This window comes from Quercus robur, chromosome 4 (assembly GCF_932294415.1).
Source record: "Quercus robur chromosome 4, dhQueRobu3.1, whole genome shotgun sequence".
Classification (NCBI taxonomy): Eukaryota; Viridiplantae; Streptophyta; class Magnoliopsida; order Fagales; family Fagaceae; genus Quercus; species Quercus robur.
Genome location: NC_065537.1, coordinates 80,925,485 through 80,940,290, shown reverse-complemented (window position 1 = coordinate 80,940,290; position 14,806 = coordinate 80,925,485). Strand labels below are relative to the sequence as shown.

The following is a 14,806-nucleotide window of genomic DNA, read 5'->3' as shown; positions in this document are numbered from 1 at the left end:
ATCAGGTTGTTCCATTTGCATATGCAAAGTAGAATCTTTTGGGTTATCCCCTATGTATTAGTTGTGGTCATTGCCTCAAATGCCTGCTAAATTGGAGGTTTACAAGTTCCAAGTCACACATTCTATGTGTTATAATTTAGTGAATTTAGTGAGTTTGACAAATATTAATGTTTGAAATTCTTCCCAGCTTGATTATCTGAGAGGAGGGGGGGGGGGGGGGGGGGTATGCAATAACACAAATGAGATGACTACATGTGTGAGTGATTCCTCCACATTTTGGTGCGCCTTGTATTCTTGTATCTATTCCTAGCTATCTTAGGTATTAGATAATATGGATGCTTTGTTGATAACTTACATGCTTGACCCTAGGTTAACAATAATAGATTTCCTCTCATTCACTCTCTTTATTCATTTGTTCTTTGGGGGATGATAAGATCTTTATCCAAACCAGAGGAATTCTTCAGGGCAGATTACAGAGAACTAGCAGCTTTGCTGCAAACTATTCCATAAAAGTTTGGTACGGCTCCTTTGGTGTTTGTACATTGGGTTCCTCAATCGAGTTCAACTTGATGGCTGCATTGACCACTTGGGACTTACAAAAATGGAATGAGCCCCTTGGGACTTATTGTTGATAAAGAGCAACTAGCAGCTTGGCTATTAGCAAAAGAACCAATTAAAGCTTCCGTCATCCTCTACAAATTACACATATATATTTTTGACACAACCAAATTGCAAAAAACGAACCAGGACCAATTAGAAATAATCAGCATGCCTCAAATTTTCTCATGAATTGAGTCAGGACTTCTCTCTATAGCATTTTGGGATTTTTGGGCAATGATTTGAACGTTTTAATTGATTTTGCTATGCCCTTTAATGTAATTTGAAATCAAGCTTTTTTTTTTTTTTTTTTTTTTAGGAGAAATTTCTGAAATGGGTTTCTAGTTCAGGAACTTCTTTCTTGGTATCATTGTCTTTAGATAAATGTTGGCCAATCTTTACAAGGCATAGCTCATTTTTTCTAGTTTGTGGGATTATACCGTTGCATGAAATATAGCTCAGGTTCAGATGTTGTTCTTTCAGCTGCAGTTTGGAAGCTCTATTTAGAGTGTTGTAAAAGGTTTTACCTATCTTGTTGCATTGGCATCTGCTCCCCAACTGTAATTTTAAGTATTATATTAAGGTATTATGTTGGGGGAGATTGCTAAAAAATAATTGAGGAAAGTCTTAGCCTCTTAGGAATACATATGAAACAAATTAACAAGCACAAGGTGGTAATGTGACAATCCATACATGTGTCAATGAGCATTCAGTGAACATGTGGTATTTTGTGATTCCCGAAATTCAATCTTCCAAAAGCAGTTTTATAGATTAAAAGAGTGACCTGGACCTTGTGATTTCGAAACATCTGATCTCTTAAAAGGTTTTTGAATAACGGTAGTTAGGTAGCGTACAATCATTTGAACACTATGCCCTTTCACAACTTTTACCTTTTTGTTACCATTGCTATTGGATCCCGGTCCTTTAGTTAAATTAAACAGCATATAGAAGAGATAGTTTTACCAGAATTATGAATATATGGACTATAGTTTTCTAAAAATAGCACACTAATAAGATGTGATTTTTCACTTGTTTTCTTTTGGTGCACAAGGAAATTGTTAGTCAGTGATTGTTGTGGTCTGTTATGTTTTAAATCTGCAGTTCCTGAAGTTGGAGATGGAGTATTTGAGTTACTTTCCACATCAGGGGACACTCATCTAGGAGGAGATGATTTTGACAGGGCTTGAACAAGACAGATTAATAGAGCTTTTGCCATTCTTTGTTTTCTGGTTTGTTAGTTGTTACTAAAATTACACGTCTATATTCTATAATCTTAAACAGAATATTGTTGATTGGCTTGCCCAAAACTTTAAAAGAGATGAAGGAATAGACCTTCTGAAAGACAAGCAAGCTCTACAACGTCTCACAGAGACTGCGGAGAAAGCAAAGATGGAGCTCTCATCTCTAACTCAGACCAGTATAAGGTATGTGACAATTTCTATGCCTTCTTTATATAAATGGATCTCTCTTTTTGGCATGATCATTGAGGAAAAGCTTTCCTTTTTATAGTTTACCTTTCATTACCGCCACTGTGGATGGCCCAAAACACATTGACAGCACCCTGACAAGAGTCAAATTTGAAGAATTATGTTCAGATTTGCTAGACAGGTATGTAAGTTGAAAACTGCTACTCTGTGGTTGCCTTCTATGCATGTTCCAAAATGGAATAATTCTCATATGAAATATCAGTGTGTGTTTGATTTCCATTACTGGAGTTTGCTGCCATTTGATTTAAAACAGTATGTTTTTGCCAATATGAATACCTATCTGCCTGCATAAGTTCAATGGATTACAACTGAAATCTATTTTTTCCTTAGGCTACGAGGACCAATTGAAACTGCCTTGAAAGATGCAAATCTTTCCTTCAAAGATTTAGATGAAGTAATCCTTGTTGGTGGTTCTACTCGCATCCCAGCTGTTCAGGAGCTTGTGAGGAAGATGATTGGAAAAGAGCCCAATGTGACTGTAAATCCTGATGAAGTTGTTGCTCTTGGGGCTGCAGTTCAGGTTTGTCCTTATCTTGTTGAGATAAACTACCACTTAAGTGGGTTGCAACATGTAGGATTTTTTGATTTTTTTAATAGGAGGTAGAGCAGTTGAACTCTCTGATATGAAGATATGTTACTACTTGTTCTAATAGCTTAAGCTACTAGAAATGGTGAATTAAATTATTTAACAATTATTTTAACGCGCTCTAATTTTTTTTTTTCTTAGTCTATTTGAAAAATAAATGACTATGTATCCCTATTTCTGATATTATCTGTTGTAATACTTATTGCATAAATTGTTGAGGCATCAATATTTATTTTGGTTTTTTTTTTTTTTAATATTTTATTATTATTATTTTTTTTTAGGCTGGTGTTTTAGCTGGAGAAGTTAGTGACATTGTGCTCTTGGATGTCACTCCATTGTCTCTAGGACTCGAAACTTTGGGTGGTGTAATGACAAAGATTATCCCAAAGAACACAACTTTGCCGACTTCCAAATCAGAGGTGTTCTCCACTGCGGTAGACCAGTGTAGAAATTAATTTCTGTCAGGGTGAGAGAGAGTTCGTGAGGGATAACAAATCCCTTGGAAGCTTTCGCTTAGATGGAATCCCACCTGCCCCACGTGGGGTTCCTCAAATTGAGGTGAAATTTGATATTGATGCTAATGGCATCCTTTCTGTCACTGCTATTGACAAGGGAACTGGAAAGAAGCAGGATATCACCATAACTGGTGCTAGCACCTTGCCAAATGATGAGGTATGGTTCTAAAAACTATTGTAATGAAGAGGGTTTGTTACCTTTTCAAATTTGAGATAGCAAGTTGTAGTTCAAATTAGATTTGTTATTTAAAATATTTTGAAATCAATATGTGTGGTTAATTTGTGGGTTTTAATAGCCTAAGCATAACCTATCTTAGCTGACTATAACCGATTAACTACATAAGAAATAACTGAATATACATAACAAATGCAACTGCAGAACTATGAGAGATTTTGTCACCAAACTCCAAGTAAATCAAGAATAATTTGTGTATTATTGCAATATGCTGCTTACATATAGTATACTCCTAGAACCATAAAACGCAATAGCTAATTAGTTGTTTGATTGCATTTTCATTAAAAGGATTCCCTTAAAGTGAGGAATAAATATTTCTTACCATAAGGACCCTTATAACTATTCCTCAACCTTCATAATAGCTCAAAAGAATAAACATCACTAGATTCACTACACACCAAGTAAATCAAGAAAAAATTGTGTTAGAGCTCTCTGCTGGTTTCATATATTATACTCCGAGAACCATAGCCATTGTTGGCAAAAAAAAAATGATTGTTTTGGTCTGTAATGTTTTAAATCTGCAGTTCTTGAGGTTGGAGATGGAGTATTTGAGGTACTTTCCACATCAGGGGACACTCATCTAGGAGGAGATGATTTTGACAAGGTTTGAACAAGACAAATGAATAGAGCTTTTGCTATTGTTTGTTTTCTGGTCTGTTAGTTGTTACTAGAATTATGTGTCTATATTCTATAATCTTAGACAGAGAATAGTTGATTGGCTTGCCCAAAACTTTAAAAGAGATGAAGGAATAGACCTTCTGAAAGACAAGCAAGCTCTACAACGTCTCACAGAGACTGCGGAGAAAGCAAAGATGGAGCTGTCATCTCTGACTCAGACCAGTATTAGGTATGTGACAATTTCTTCGCCTTCTTTCTATGAATGGATCTCTCTCTTTGTCATGTTCACTGAGGAAAAGCTTTCTGTTGTTACAGTTTACCTTTCATTACCGCCACTGCGGATGGCCCAAAACACATTGACACCACCCTGACAAGGGTCAAATTTGAAGAATTATGTTCAGATTTGCTAGACATGTATGTAAGTTGAAAACTGCTATTCTGTGGTTGCCCTTTATGCATGTTCCAAAATGGAGTAATTCTCATATGAAATATCAGTGTGTGTTTGATTTCCATTACTGGAGTTTGCTGCCTTGTGATTTAAAACTGTATGTTTTTTCCAATATGAATACCTATATGCCTGCATAAGTTCAGTGGATTACAACTGAAATCTATTTTGTTCTTAGGTTACAAGGACCAGTTGAAACTGCCTTGAAAGATGCAAATCTTTCCTTCAAAGATTTAGATGAAGTAATCCTTGTTGGTGGTTCTACTCGCATCCCATCTATTCAGGAGCTTGTGAAGAAGATGACTGGAAAAGAGCCCAATGTGACTGTAAGTCCTGATGAAGTTGTTGCTCTTGGGGCTGCAGTTCAGGTTTGTCCTTATCTTGTTGAGATAAACTACCACTTAAGTGGGTTGCAACATGTTGGATTTTTAAGTTTTTTAATAGGAGGTAGAGCAGTTGAACTCTTTGATATGAAGATAAGTTACTAATTGTTCTAATAGCTTAAGCTACTAGAAATGGTGAATTAAATTATTTAACAATTATTTTAACGCGCTCAATTTTTTTTTCTTAGTCTATTTGAAAGATAAATGACCATGTATCCCTATTTCTGATATTATCTGCTGTAATACATATTGATATTGCATAAATTGTTGAGGCATCAATATTTATTTTGGTCAATTTTTTTTTTTTTTTTATATTCACATTTTATATTCTACTGCTTGTTATGGTTTAAGAATTGAAGCTTCTATAAGTACCTGTAAACCTAACCTAATTATGTTACTAAAATTGCATGTGGATAGGATGGTTAGAGAAGCTGAAAAGTTTGGAAATAGGAAGACATGGAAAGAGGGATGCCATAGACACAAAGAACCAAGCTAACTCAATTTTGTACCAAATTGAGAAGGAACTTAAAGAGCAGGGAGACAAAAGTTCCTGACCCAATCAAGGAGAAAGTAGAAGCTAAAGTGGAAGACCTCAAGGATGCCATCCCCGGTGGATCAACCCAAGCCATTAAAGATGCAATGGCTGACCTGAATCAAGAAATTACATAACTGGAGCTGTCAACATGACATGACTTTGAATTGGATTCCTATTAAAAGCCTATTAACTTTTCTGGATTGACTTCTTCAGTTCTTTGCATGCACTGCAACAATTGTCTATCCTAAATTTTAGGACTATAGCTTTGTTGCTGTTGTAGTTGTAGTATGACAATATCTCTTTTATATTGAGTAATTTGGGTGTATTGGGGTTTGGGTTTTGTGAGAATTCTATCACACCACCTTTGTATTTTCCATATTTGTTAGTGGAACTTTCTCCTTATCTTCGCCCGTGGATGAAGGCCAAAAGCCGAATCATGTAAATCCTTGTCGTTCTCTCTTGTGTGTGATTGTCTATTTTTCTATGGTTTTTTTTTTTTTCAATTTTTTTTTTGGAGTTCTTTTTAAAACCCATAATATTTTAACATTCAAACTTATGTGAACGTGTTTTCTGGAAACCCTTTCCCACAATTGTCGATCTATAGCCAATCTAGTCAACCCGATGTTGGGTTACTTTTGGCACTACACTTGTGTGATTTGGATCAACTGGGTAAAGAATTGGTGGGAATGATGTGATTGATGCAAATTTCACTGATAGAAAATTCTTGCATATTTGTATTTTCTATGTTAGTTTGTACAGGCTATGTTGGCTGTGATTTTGCAAAGTATGATGTGTATATTTTCAATATGATTTAGAAAATGGGTAGTCTATGGGGCATCCTCTTGAAAGAATTAATTAAAAAAATTGGAGTTTGTGCGTTTTTTTAAATTTCTACATTTGGTCAAGTAGGTGGTTGATTTGTATAATCAGTGCCTCCAAGGTTTATTTATCTTTAGTTTTTCATGATGATTTTGCATCAACAGTGTATATAAAATAAATTTTTAGCGCCATACAAGTGCATCAAACGTCTTGCTTTCAAGTTTTAATGAACAGTAGAACTACTTAAATTAGTGGACTGGAAACTAACTAATTATTACCAGTTCAATATTTTTTTTCGATCTTATTTGCCTCAATTCAACCTTTCTGTTTGCTTTGAGGTTTATGGTAAGACAATGTGGCCATATATGTGGGCTTTGACAAAGTCGTATCTACTCTTTGAAGGACTGGATGGGCCTCCTTCAGGCTTTAGCACATTGGTTCGGGCAGTTCATGCTCCCTAAGCGCTGGATTCCTAACCCACCACCACCACCACCCCCACCACCCCCCCCCCCCCCCCCAAAAAAAAGTTTATTATAGTTTACCTACGAACGGCTTTTAAGGAATTTTTTCTGGCCTATTATATTATTATTCATAAAATTATTTATGTGTATTAAGTCACATAACTCATGAGCTTATTTAAACAAGTCTCATGACTCTTTTTTTTAGTCTCTTCTATGGCTAGTTAATGACAAGAGGATTAATTTTTTAAAAATATATCACAATGTTTGTATTTGTAAAATTTGGTTTTACAAGCCCTCACCAAATCCAGTGTTATTATTATTTTTATTATTATTTATTTTGCTTACTTTATGATTTGGTGTATGTAATTGTGATAAAATACAATTATCTTGTTGATCATATAATTGAGATAAATTGATAATTAATTAATCATTTTGTTACATATTTAATATAAGGGTCTAAAACATATTTTTCAATTGACATGAGAACAATTTGAATACATAGGGTTCAAAACCAGATTTTTAGCTTTAGCATTTTTCTTTTCGAATATATCAAGGTTTAAATTTTAAAGAGATAAACCACTTGGTCTGCACTTTAATTAATGTAATTGTAAGGACTTAATTTGTAACGATCCCAAATTGGTATTGGATTCGAATGTTAAAGGCCCAAACAATAAATTTGTAGAGAGTAGACTAAAAGGTTAGGCCTTGGTGAACGGACAGTCGTTGGTCATGATGTTCATAATGATCACACAGAGGTAAACTGAGCGTATCCAAGAAGACTTGCTCCTTGGCACGGCCTGGGTGGCTCCGGTCCTTGGACCTCGTCTGAGGAGCTTAATGTTCTTCTTATTCCTTTTACGCTAGGTTTCAATGGTCCTAGAGACCATGCCTTATGCTCCTCCCCTTCTCTCCTTTTATACTAGCTTTTCCCCTCTCTCGAACGTCCACGTGTAGGTTCAGCTTTATAGGGCTGATACTTGTCTTATCTACCCATACCCAAAGTGGTTGGGAGTGGTTGTAAAAGCTGAAGAGTATGGCTTTATCAGGCGCAGAGTACTTGATTGTAGTAATGGCAGGCTTTACCTTGTTCTTTATCGTCACACTGTTCAGGGGTCCTTTTCCCATTAATGCGGCCAAGACGTTTGTTGGCGCATTCAATGTGGAGGTGACATCTTTTCCTTGAACTGCTCCTACACTGTACTCGCCCTTTCTTCTGGGAGAGCTTTGGGGGCTGCCTTTGATGGCGTGCCGTTCTTTCTTTTGAAGTATTGGGATGCCGAGGACAGGATCGTCCTCGGCTACATCTCTAGGCCATTTGGACTTTCATTGCATGTCCTCGGCAATGTCTCTCCTCGGTGCGGGCCTTGGACCCTAATGTAAAGTGGGCCAGGATCACAAATTCTCTGACCCCACAATAATATATAAACACACACAAAAAATTATAAAATCTTGATGTTTACATGTTGGAAACTTTATATTTAGAGAATCTAATAAAAAATTAAATACATAATTATTTAATAGGATGGTAGACTTTGTCATTACATTTACATGTTAGAAGCATGATCTTTCAAAAACTATCCAATGCCCAATACTATTTTATAAGAAAGTTTCATTAAAGCAAAATCTAAAGCCACGAGAGAAAAGAAAATTATTTTTCTATGATCTAATTTATTTCTTTTATTAAAAAAATGTGGGCTAAAACTACAATAACATATATACTCTTTTTTAGGAAAAAATTGTAAAATAATGATATGATGACTGTTACGTTGGTCACTCCTGGATTAAAGTAAAATCCAGAGTCCAATTCTATTCCAAATGAGCCCAAACTTGTTAAATTTTAATTTTAATTTATTCAGCAATATATATATATATATATAAATTGTAATTTATTTTTTTTCATTTCAAGTATCAATTAACAGATATTAACAAAAAAAATACATTAACATAATTGAGAAAATAAATCATTGTACAAGCTTTTAAATGTTGACTATAAACCTGAAAATTTTCAAAAAAGAAATCTACATTTGTTTTGGTTTATTTTATGAATTTGTACAATGCTTTTTTTTCTTTTTTAATTTCAATTTGTACTTTTGTATACCTTAAAATGTTCCTTGAATTTTGAGTCATTATCTCCGGGATTTTCAAAATCAGTACTCCATTTATGAATGAGCTTGGGTGGACTTTGTTGCGAGCTTCTATTGAGGAATTTGTATCTGGCCCAACTAAGCCTACTAAAAGATCTAGTGGGTTTGGACAGTTTAAGCTGGGGAAATAAAAATAATGTGAGGAAAGAATAGAGGTACACATTGTTTTCTTTGTTTTCTAGAAGCCTAAGGCTTATGTTCACATCACATGTTCAACATTTTAGACTATTTTTAATATAAGATGGAGAAACAAAAATAATGCATGAAAATAATAGAGTGCACACAATTTTCTTCCGGTGTAGGAAGAGACTAAGGCCTTATCTTCACATGAAAATATAAGTAAAGATGACAGAAATTCAAGAATTTTGGTAAAGATCACTTTCAAATTTCATTTCAAATTTCAATTCAAGATGGGAAATGGAAATAATGCAAGGTATAAAGGTCCACACGGTTTTCTCTCTATATTAAGGGGACCAATTTTGCTGACTATTCTTCCTTCTTAAATAGCTTTCCTTTTATCATCAACAAAAGTCATTTTGGCATATAAGAGTTGTTGATGGAAATGGGAGGCATAAGACATAAAAATTCCCTTCTTTTGCATTCCATGGGTTTATATTTTCCTTGTTTCTTTGATATTTTCGTGTTAGTTCAATTCTCTAGCTTCTCACTTTAATTTGATGACTATATTTCTTTTAATTTGATGCTTTTATCATCATTATTGGAAGGTGACTTTTAAACAAGTAATACTAGAGACAATTCTTTTTACAACATATCTTATTAAGAAGGTAAAGTATGAGTGAGGCAACATCACTTTTTCATGAATTTACCATTGACAAGAATTCTATTATGCATCAATCACCACATGTTTTATTATTATTATTTTGCCTTCCATCATGTATATTTGATAATATATATATATATATATATATTGGGATGGTAGAAAATATTAGCCTTCCATCATGTATATTTGGTAGACATAAAAATTGAAATGATGGAGAGTAAATTACTATTATCCTTATTATTAAGTGGAATGACTGTAAGATGGAGAGATGATTTTGTAATTTTCTTCCCAAACTCATTTTACTTACCCTTTTTTCATTCTCTTCTTTTGCATGTATTAAAATATAGTTAGTTAAGCCTAAATGTGCCCTTTGAAAAATGAGATTTATTCCTTATAAGCCCCATGGCCATATATGAGATTTTCAAAATGGAACTAAGCAGTTGGACAAAACCTAGTGCAGCGCTTTTATTATGTTCTATAAGTTTTTGTATTGGTTGTTGTAGGGACACGATTATTTAACGACCCAATAATGATGTTGGGCTCGCACATGAAAGATCCCTCACAATATGATTTGTAGAGAGTGGGCTTAAAAGGCTTGCGATGGATCGCTGGGCAACGGTCCGATCCTGACTTTAAGGAGGGGGCTCATGTAGAAGGTGGTTCAGCCTGAACATCCGGGCCATACAACGAGGTAGCCTGAAGGGTTGGACTCCTCGGACTAGTCCGAGGAGCATCGAGTTCTTCCCCTCCATCCCCCCCTTGTCTCTTGGCTTTCGTTTCCTTTTATACTCGTATTTTTCCCTCTCTTTAGGGTCCACGTGTAAACTTTTCCTTCGAGGCAGAAGACTTGTCCTATCAGCCCATACCTCAAGTGGTTGGGAGTAGACGTAAAGGTTGAATTGCTTGGTCAAGAATAGGGGCTTGTCAGGCACAGAGCCCTCCACTACAGTAGGGGCAGTCTTTTCACTTATCCTATCCGTGCCTTAAGCTTATCCTTGATAATAGGTTTTCTCAGATCAGGTCCTGGGCCTTGATATATAAAGCGGGCCTGGGCCATGAATTTTCGGGCCCACAGTTGTATATACTTCTACTTTTACTTCTCCTAACTATTTAAAAAGAGCCAGTAGCTTTTACTACAGTGCTCTTGATTTGGTCAAGTGTTGCTTTTTTTTGAGCCAAAAAGGTTGGTTTGGCTGAAGTGTGAAAATAAAATAGGACTAGAAGAAAAAGAAGGAAAGGGGAGACCAAGTCAAAGACAAAACTGAGACTTTCGTCTGGGAGTGGGTGGGATCTGAAGACGGATAGGATAAACACAAAAAGTAATGTTTGAAGAAGTGAAAGGCAACGAGATGATAATATAAACACAAATATATATCTATATATATATATGTTAAATATTATTATTATTAGCAACGCGATGTGTTATACCATGTTGTGAATGCTAGAGTAGATACGGAAGGAAAAACATAGAATAGGAACACTGAAAACACGAGGGTTACGTGGTTCAACCTTGACAGCCTACATCCACGGAGGAATCCCTAAGGGCTGCATCTTTATTGTATGAGAGTATATTACAATAACCTGTGTTACAATAAATCCTAACATGAGTATATATAGGCAACTAAACCCTAGACTACTAGTACAAGTAGGAATGGGCTTGGGTTTATTATATTGGGCTAATACGTCTAATATATATCTCTAACACCCTCCCTCAAACTCAAGGCGGAAGCTCAATGAAGGCTTGAGGTTGGATAAGCATGAGAAGATCACTTGGAGATGCCTTGAAGAATGCCTTTAAAGAAACCACAATAAACAATATGCCAATTGACCAATTTTGGAGTCTCAAATGCAGAAACGGAAACCAAAATCGGAATCTACGTGAAAAACTGAGCAAAATAGGCCATTTTTGGAAATTTTGACTTTTGGTCAAAGATCAACGCAAAAAGTCAAAGTCAACTGATCCATGTCAAAGTCAACTGTCAGGGCTCACGGGTCAGATCCGGGTGGTCCGGGTCGGGTCGGCCGGGTCAACGGTCAGCTAGGTGACGTGGTGCTGACAAGGCGACACTACTGACGTGGCTAGATGACGTGTCTGATGACATGGACTAGGGCGTGCATGGCATGCTGACGTGGAGAGGTGACGTCATTCGGTGACGTCAGATGACATCAGCAGAAGTTTTTAGTGCGTGGGTGTTCCACCGGCGGGTGAAGGAGACGCCAGAAACCCAGGTGGCGCGTGGAGGCGTGTGCAACATCGATTGAAAGCCATATTTCTTCCATAGGCAGATTGGTGGTCGACATGTTCGATAGGACAGCGCGTGTGGCCAACGGATGAGCTACACAATCGAAAATCATGGCAATGCGTGGGAAAGATCCGGAAATGCAGGCGGCGCGAGTTGGCGCATGTGACCTCGTATGATTACCAGATTCTTAGGCCAAGTGGAACGGTGGACGATAAGGCCGTCTTGGCGGCGTGTGTGACTGAGATTCGAGCTGGGAGTCGAGAATCTTCGGCGGCACGTGTGAGAGTTCTAGGAGCCATTGGTCACGCGTGGTGGCATGTGCGGCTGCCGTTGGAGGTCGGATTCCTGGGTTTTGTTCACGATATGCCGTGGAGCACTTATGTCTTGTTGGTTTCATTAGGTGAAGGCTTGATGTGCACAGATCTGATAGGGAGAGGCACTGATTGCTTGGGCTTGAAGATTTGGAGACAGCAGTGAGCCATGGTGGCTGCAAGATGCCATGGAGTCTAAATCCAATCGACAAGCATGTGTGACTTCTGATGGTGGTGTGCACGTGATATTCTTCTTTACTTGTTAGAGATGTTTTGTTTGATGCCAAGAACGAAGTTTGGCTTTGATACCATGTTAAATAACATTATTATTAGCAACGCGATGTGTTATACCATGTTGTGAATGCTAGAGTGGATGCGGAAGGAGAAATATAGAATAGGAACAATGAGAATACGAGGGTTACGTGGTTCAGGTTTGACGGCCTACATCCACGGAGGAATCCCTAAGGGCTACATCTTTATTGTATGAGAGTGTAGTACAATAACCTGTGTTACAATGAACCCTAACACGAGTATATATAGGCGACTAAACCCTAAACTACTAGTATAAGCAGGAATAGGCTTGGGCCTATTACATTAGACTAATATGTTTAATATATATCTCTAACAATATTGATAGAAGTATTTAAACAATAGTTTTTGTTGTTTAAACAACATAACACATTTTCACAATATTTTTTTATCTATATGTAATTCTACAACACTTAAGTAATGTTATTAGGACAACACTACTAAACAAACTCCAAAATTAAAAAATTTAATATGCAAAAATTTATATATTGAAAATTAAAAAAGAAAAAAAATGTTAAATATAAAATTATTGATCAGGACGGCAGACTTTGGCATTACATGTTGACCTCGGCATTGAATCTTGGACAACCTATCCAAAATTTAAAGCCATTAAAGAAAAGAAAATTTTTTCTAAGATATAATTTTTTTTAAGACGAAAATTGGTTAGCTAAAATTGATGTACCATAAGTTTAGTGCACTTCTTAGGGGGTCCAACTTTTGGACATGGTCTACCATTAGAATTCATGATGATATGACTGGCATAATAAATTTTTCAACTAAGTTTCAGGCATAATAAATTTACTATCGGTCGTACGCTTTAAAAGCTCGTCCTCTTTAACTGGCTCATTACTTTTTTTTTTTTTTAATTAATAGAAGGACAAAAAAAAAAAAAAACGAAAATAGATAGATCGTCATTATAAATTTACAAGAAAATTAATAGAATCTCTTAAATTTTAAGGAGAAGAATTGAAAATAGATTATGTGAAGGTTTAGAATAATTTTCTTGGGCAATATAGGATTTGGGGAACAGATGTGGCTAAGTTACACTCTAATTTGTGCTAATCAACACTACAGTGGTTATGTTAATTGATTTTCTTCCAAATCAAAAAAATAAAGTCTAATAATTATTGCAAAGTCAACATTTTCGGAGATACATACATATACACACACACACAAAAGCATGCAATAATTATCAATCCTGGTCCTTTTTAGTAACTCAATTGGTAATGTTGTTAACTAGTCTCACTTTGTTTGATCTTGGATGTAGAATGATGAATTGGAAGCACAGAACAAATGAGGTATTAATATCCATGAGCATATTCAGAACCTTATGATTATGAACAAGAGCAACAAGTCAACAGCTTAGGTGATTATGTTGTTTTGTTTCCTTTCTCTTTTCCTTCACATAAAAATTTCATTCTAGACATGATTTTCACATTAAGAGGAGACCCAAGAAGAACGATATATAAATCCTCATTTATTTGCTCATTTTAATGATTTAGTACCTGCATATAAATTATAAGATGATTTCTTTTTCTTTTTTTTTGGTGAATAAACAGAGTGAAATCTGGTACTTGTTGATATTCAATAACATCATGGTGAATGATCACTATTGACAACTACTTTCTAGGAAGCAGTTTTATATTATGGTATTTGTCTCCTTCTACTCTTTATTATTACTTCCTATTTACATCAACAAACAAAAATATCCTGGTGTAGTTTTTTGGTTCTTTAATAATGGCTGATTTTTGTTCACTGTATAATGATACTTAGTTTGGATTAAAAGTATGGCTTCAGATTTTGGATTTAGACATGCAGAAGTGCTGGCCTGGATTTTACTGTATGCACATTATTTGAGAAAATAAATCATTGTACAAGCATTTTTTTTTTTTTTTTGAGAATGAATTGTACAAGCATTTAAATGTTGACTACGAACCTGAAATTTTTCAAAAAAATTCAACACTTGTTTTTGGTTTATTTTATGAATTTGTACAATGCCGTTTATTTATTATTATTTCAATTTGTACTACTGTATACCATAAAATGAACCTTGAATTTAAAGTTAGATTTTGAAAATCTGTTTTCTCAAAAAAAAAAAAAAAAAAAATTTGAAAATCTGTACTCCTTTTATGAATGGACTTTGTTGTGGGCTTTAGTTGAGGAATTTGTATCTGGCCGACTAAGCCTACTCAAATGAATATAGTATAAGGAAAGGCTAACGCTAAGGCTTCACATCATCACATGTTCAATGTTTTAGACTGTTTTTGATATAAGATGGAGAAAAAAAAAATAATTCAAGAAAATAATAGAGTCCAGATGATTTTCTTGTGACTAATA

General features: G+C 35.5%; 1 protein-coding gene across 1 annotated transcript; it reads left to right on the top strand.

Moving 5' to 3' along the window:
- Nucleotides 1-220: 220 nt before the first annotated feature.
- Nucleotides 221-5,749, top strand: LOC126724295 (stromal 70 kDa heat shock-related protein, chloroplastic-like). Its single transcript, XM_050428890.1, has 6 exons — nucleotides 221-256; nucleotides 3,945-4,024; nucleotides 4,125-4,267; nucleotides 4,354-4,452; nucleotides 4,662-4,851; nucleotides 5,284-5,749. The coding sequence occupies exons 1-6, from the start codon at nucleotides 253-255 to the stop codon at nucleotides 5,290-5,292; spliced, it is 525 nt and encodes a 174-aa protein (XP_050284847.1). The 5' UTR covers nucleotides 221-252; the 3' UTR covers nucleotides 5,293-5,749.
- Nucleotides 5,750-14,806: the final 9,057 nt, after the last annotated feature.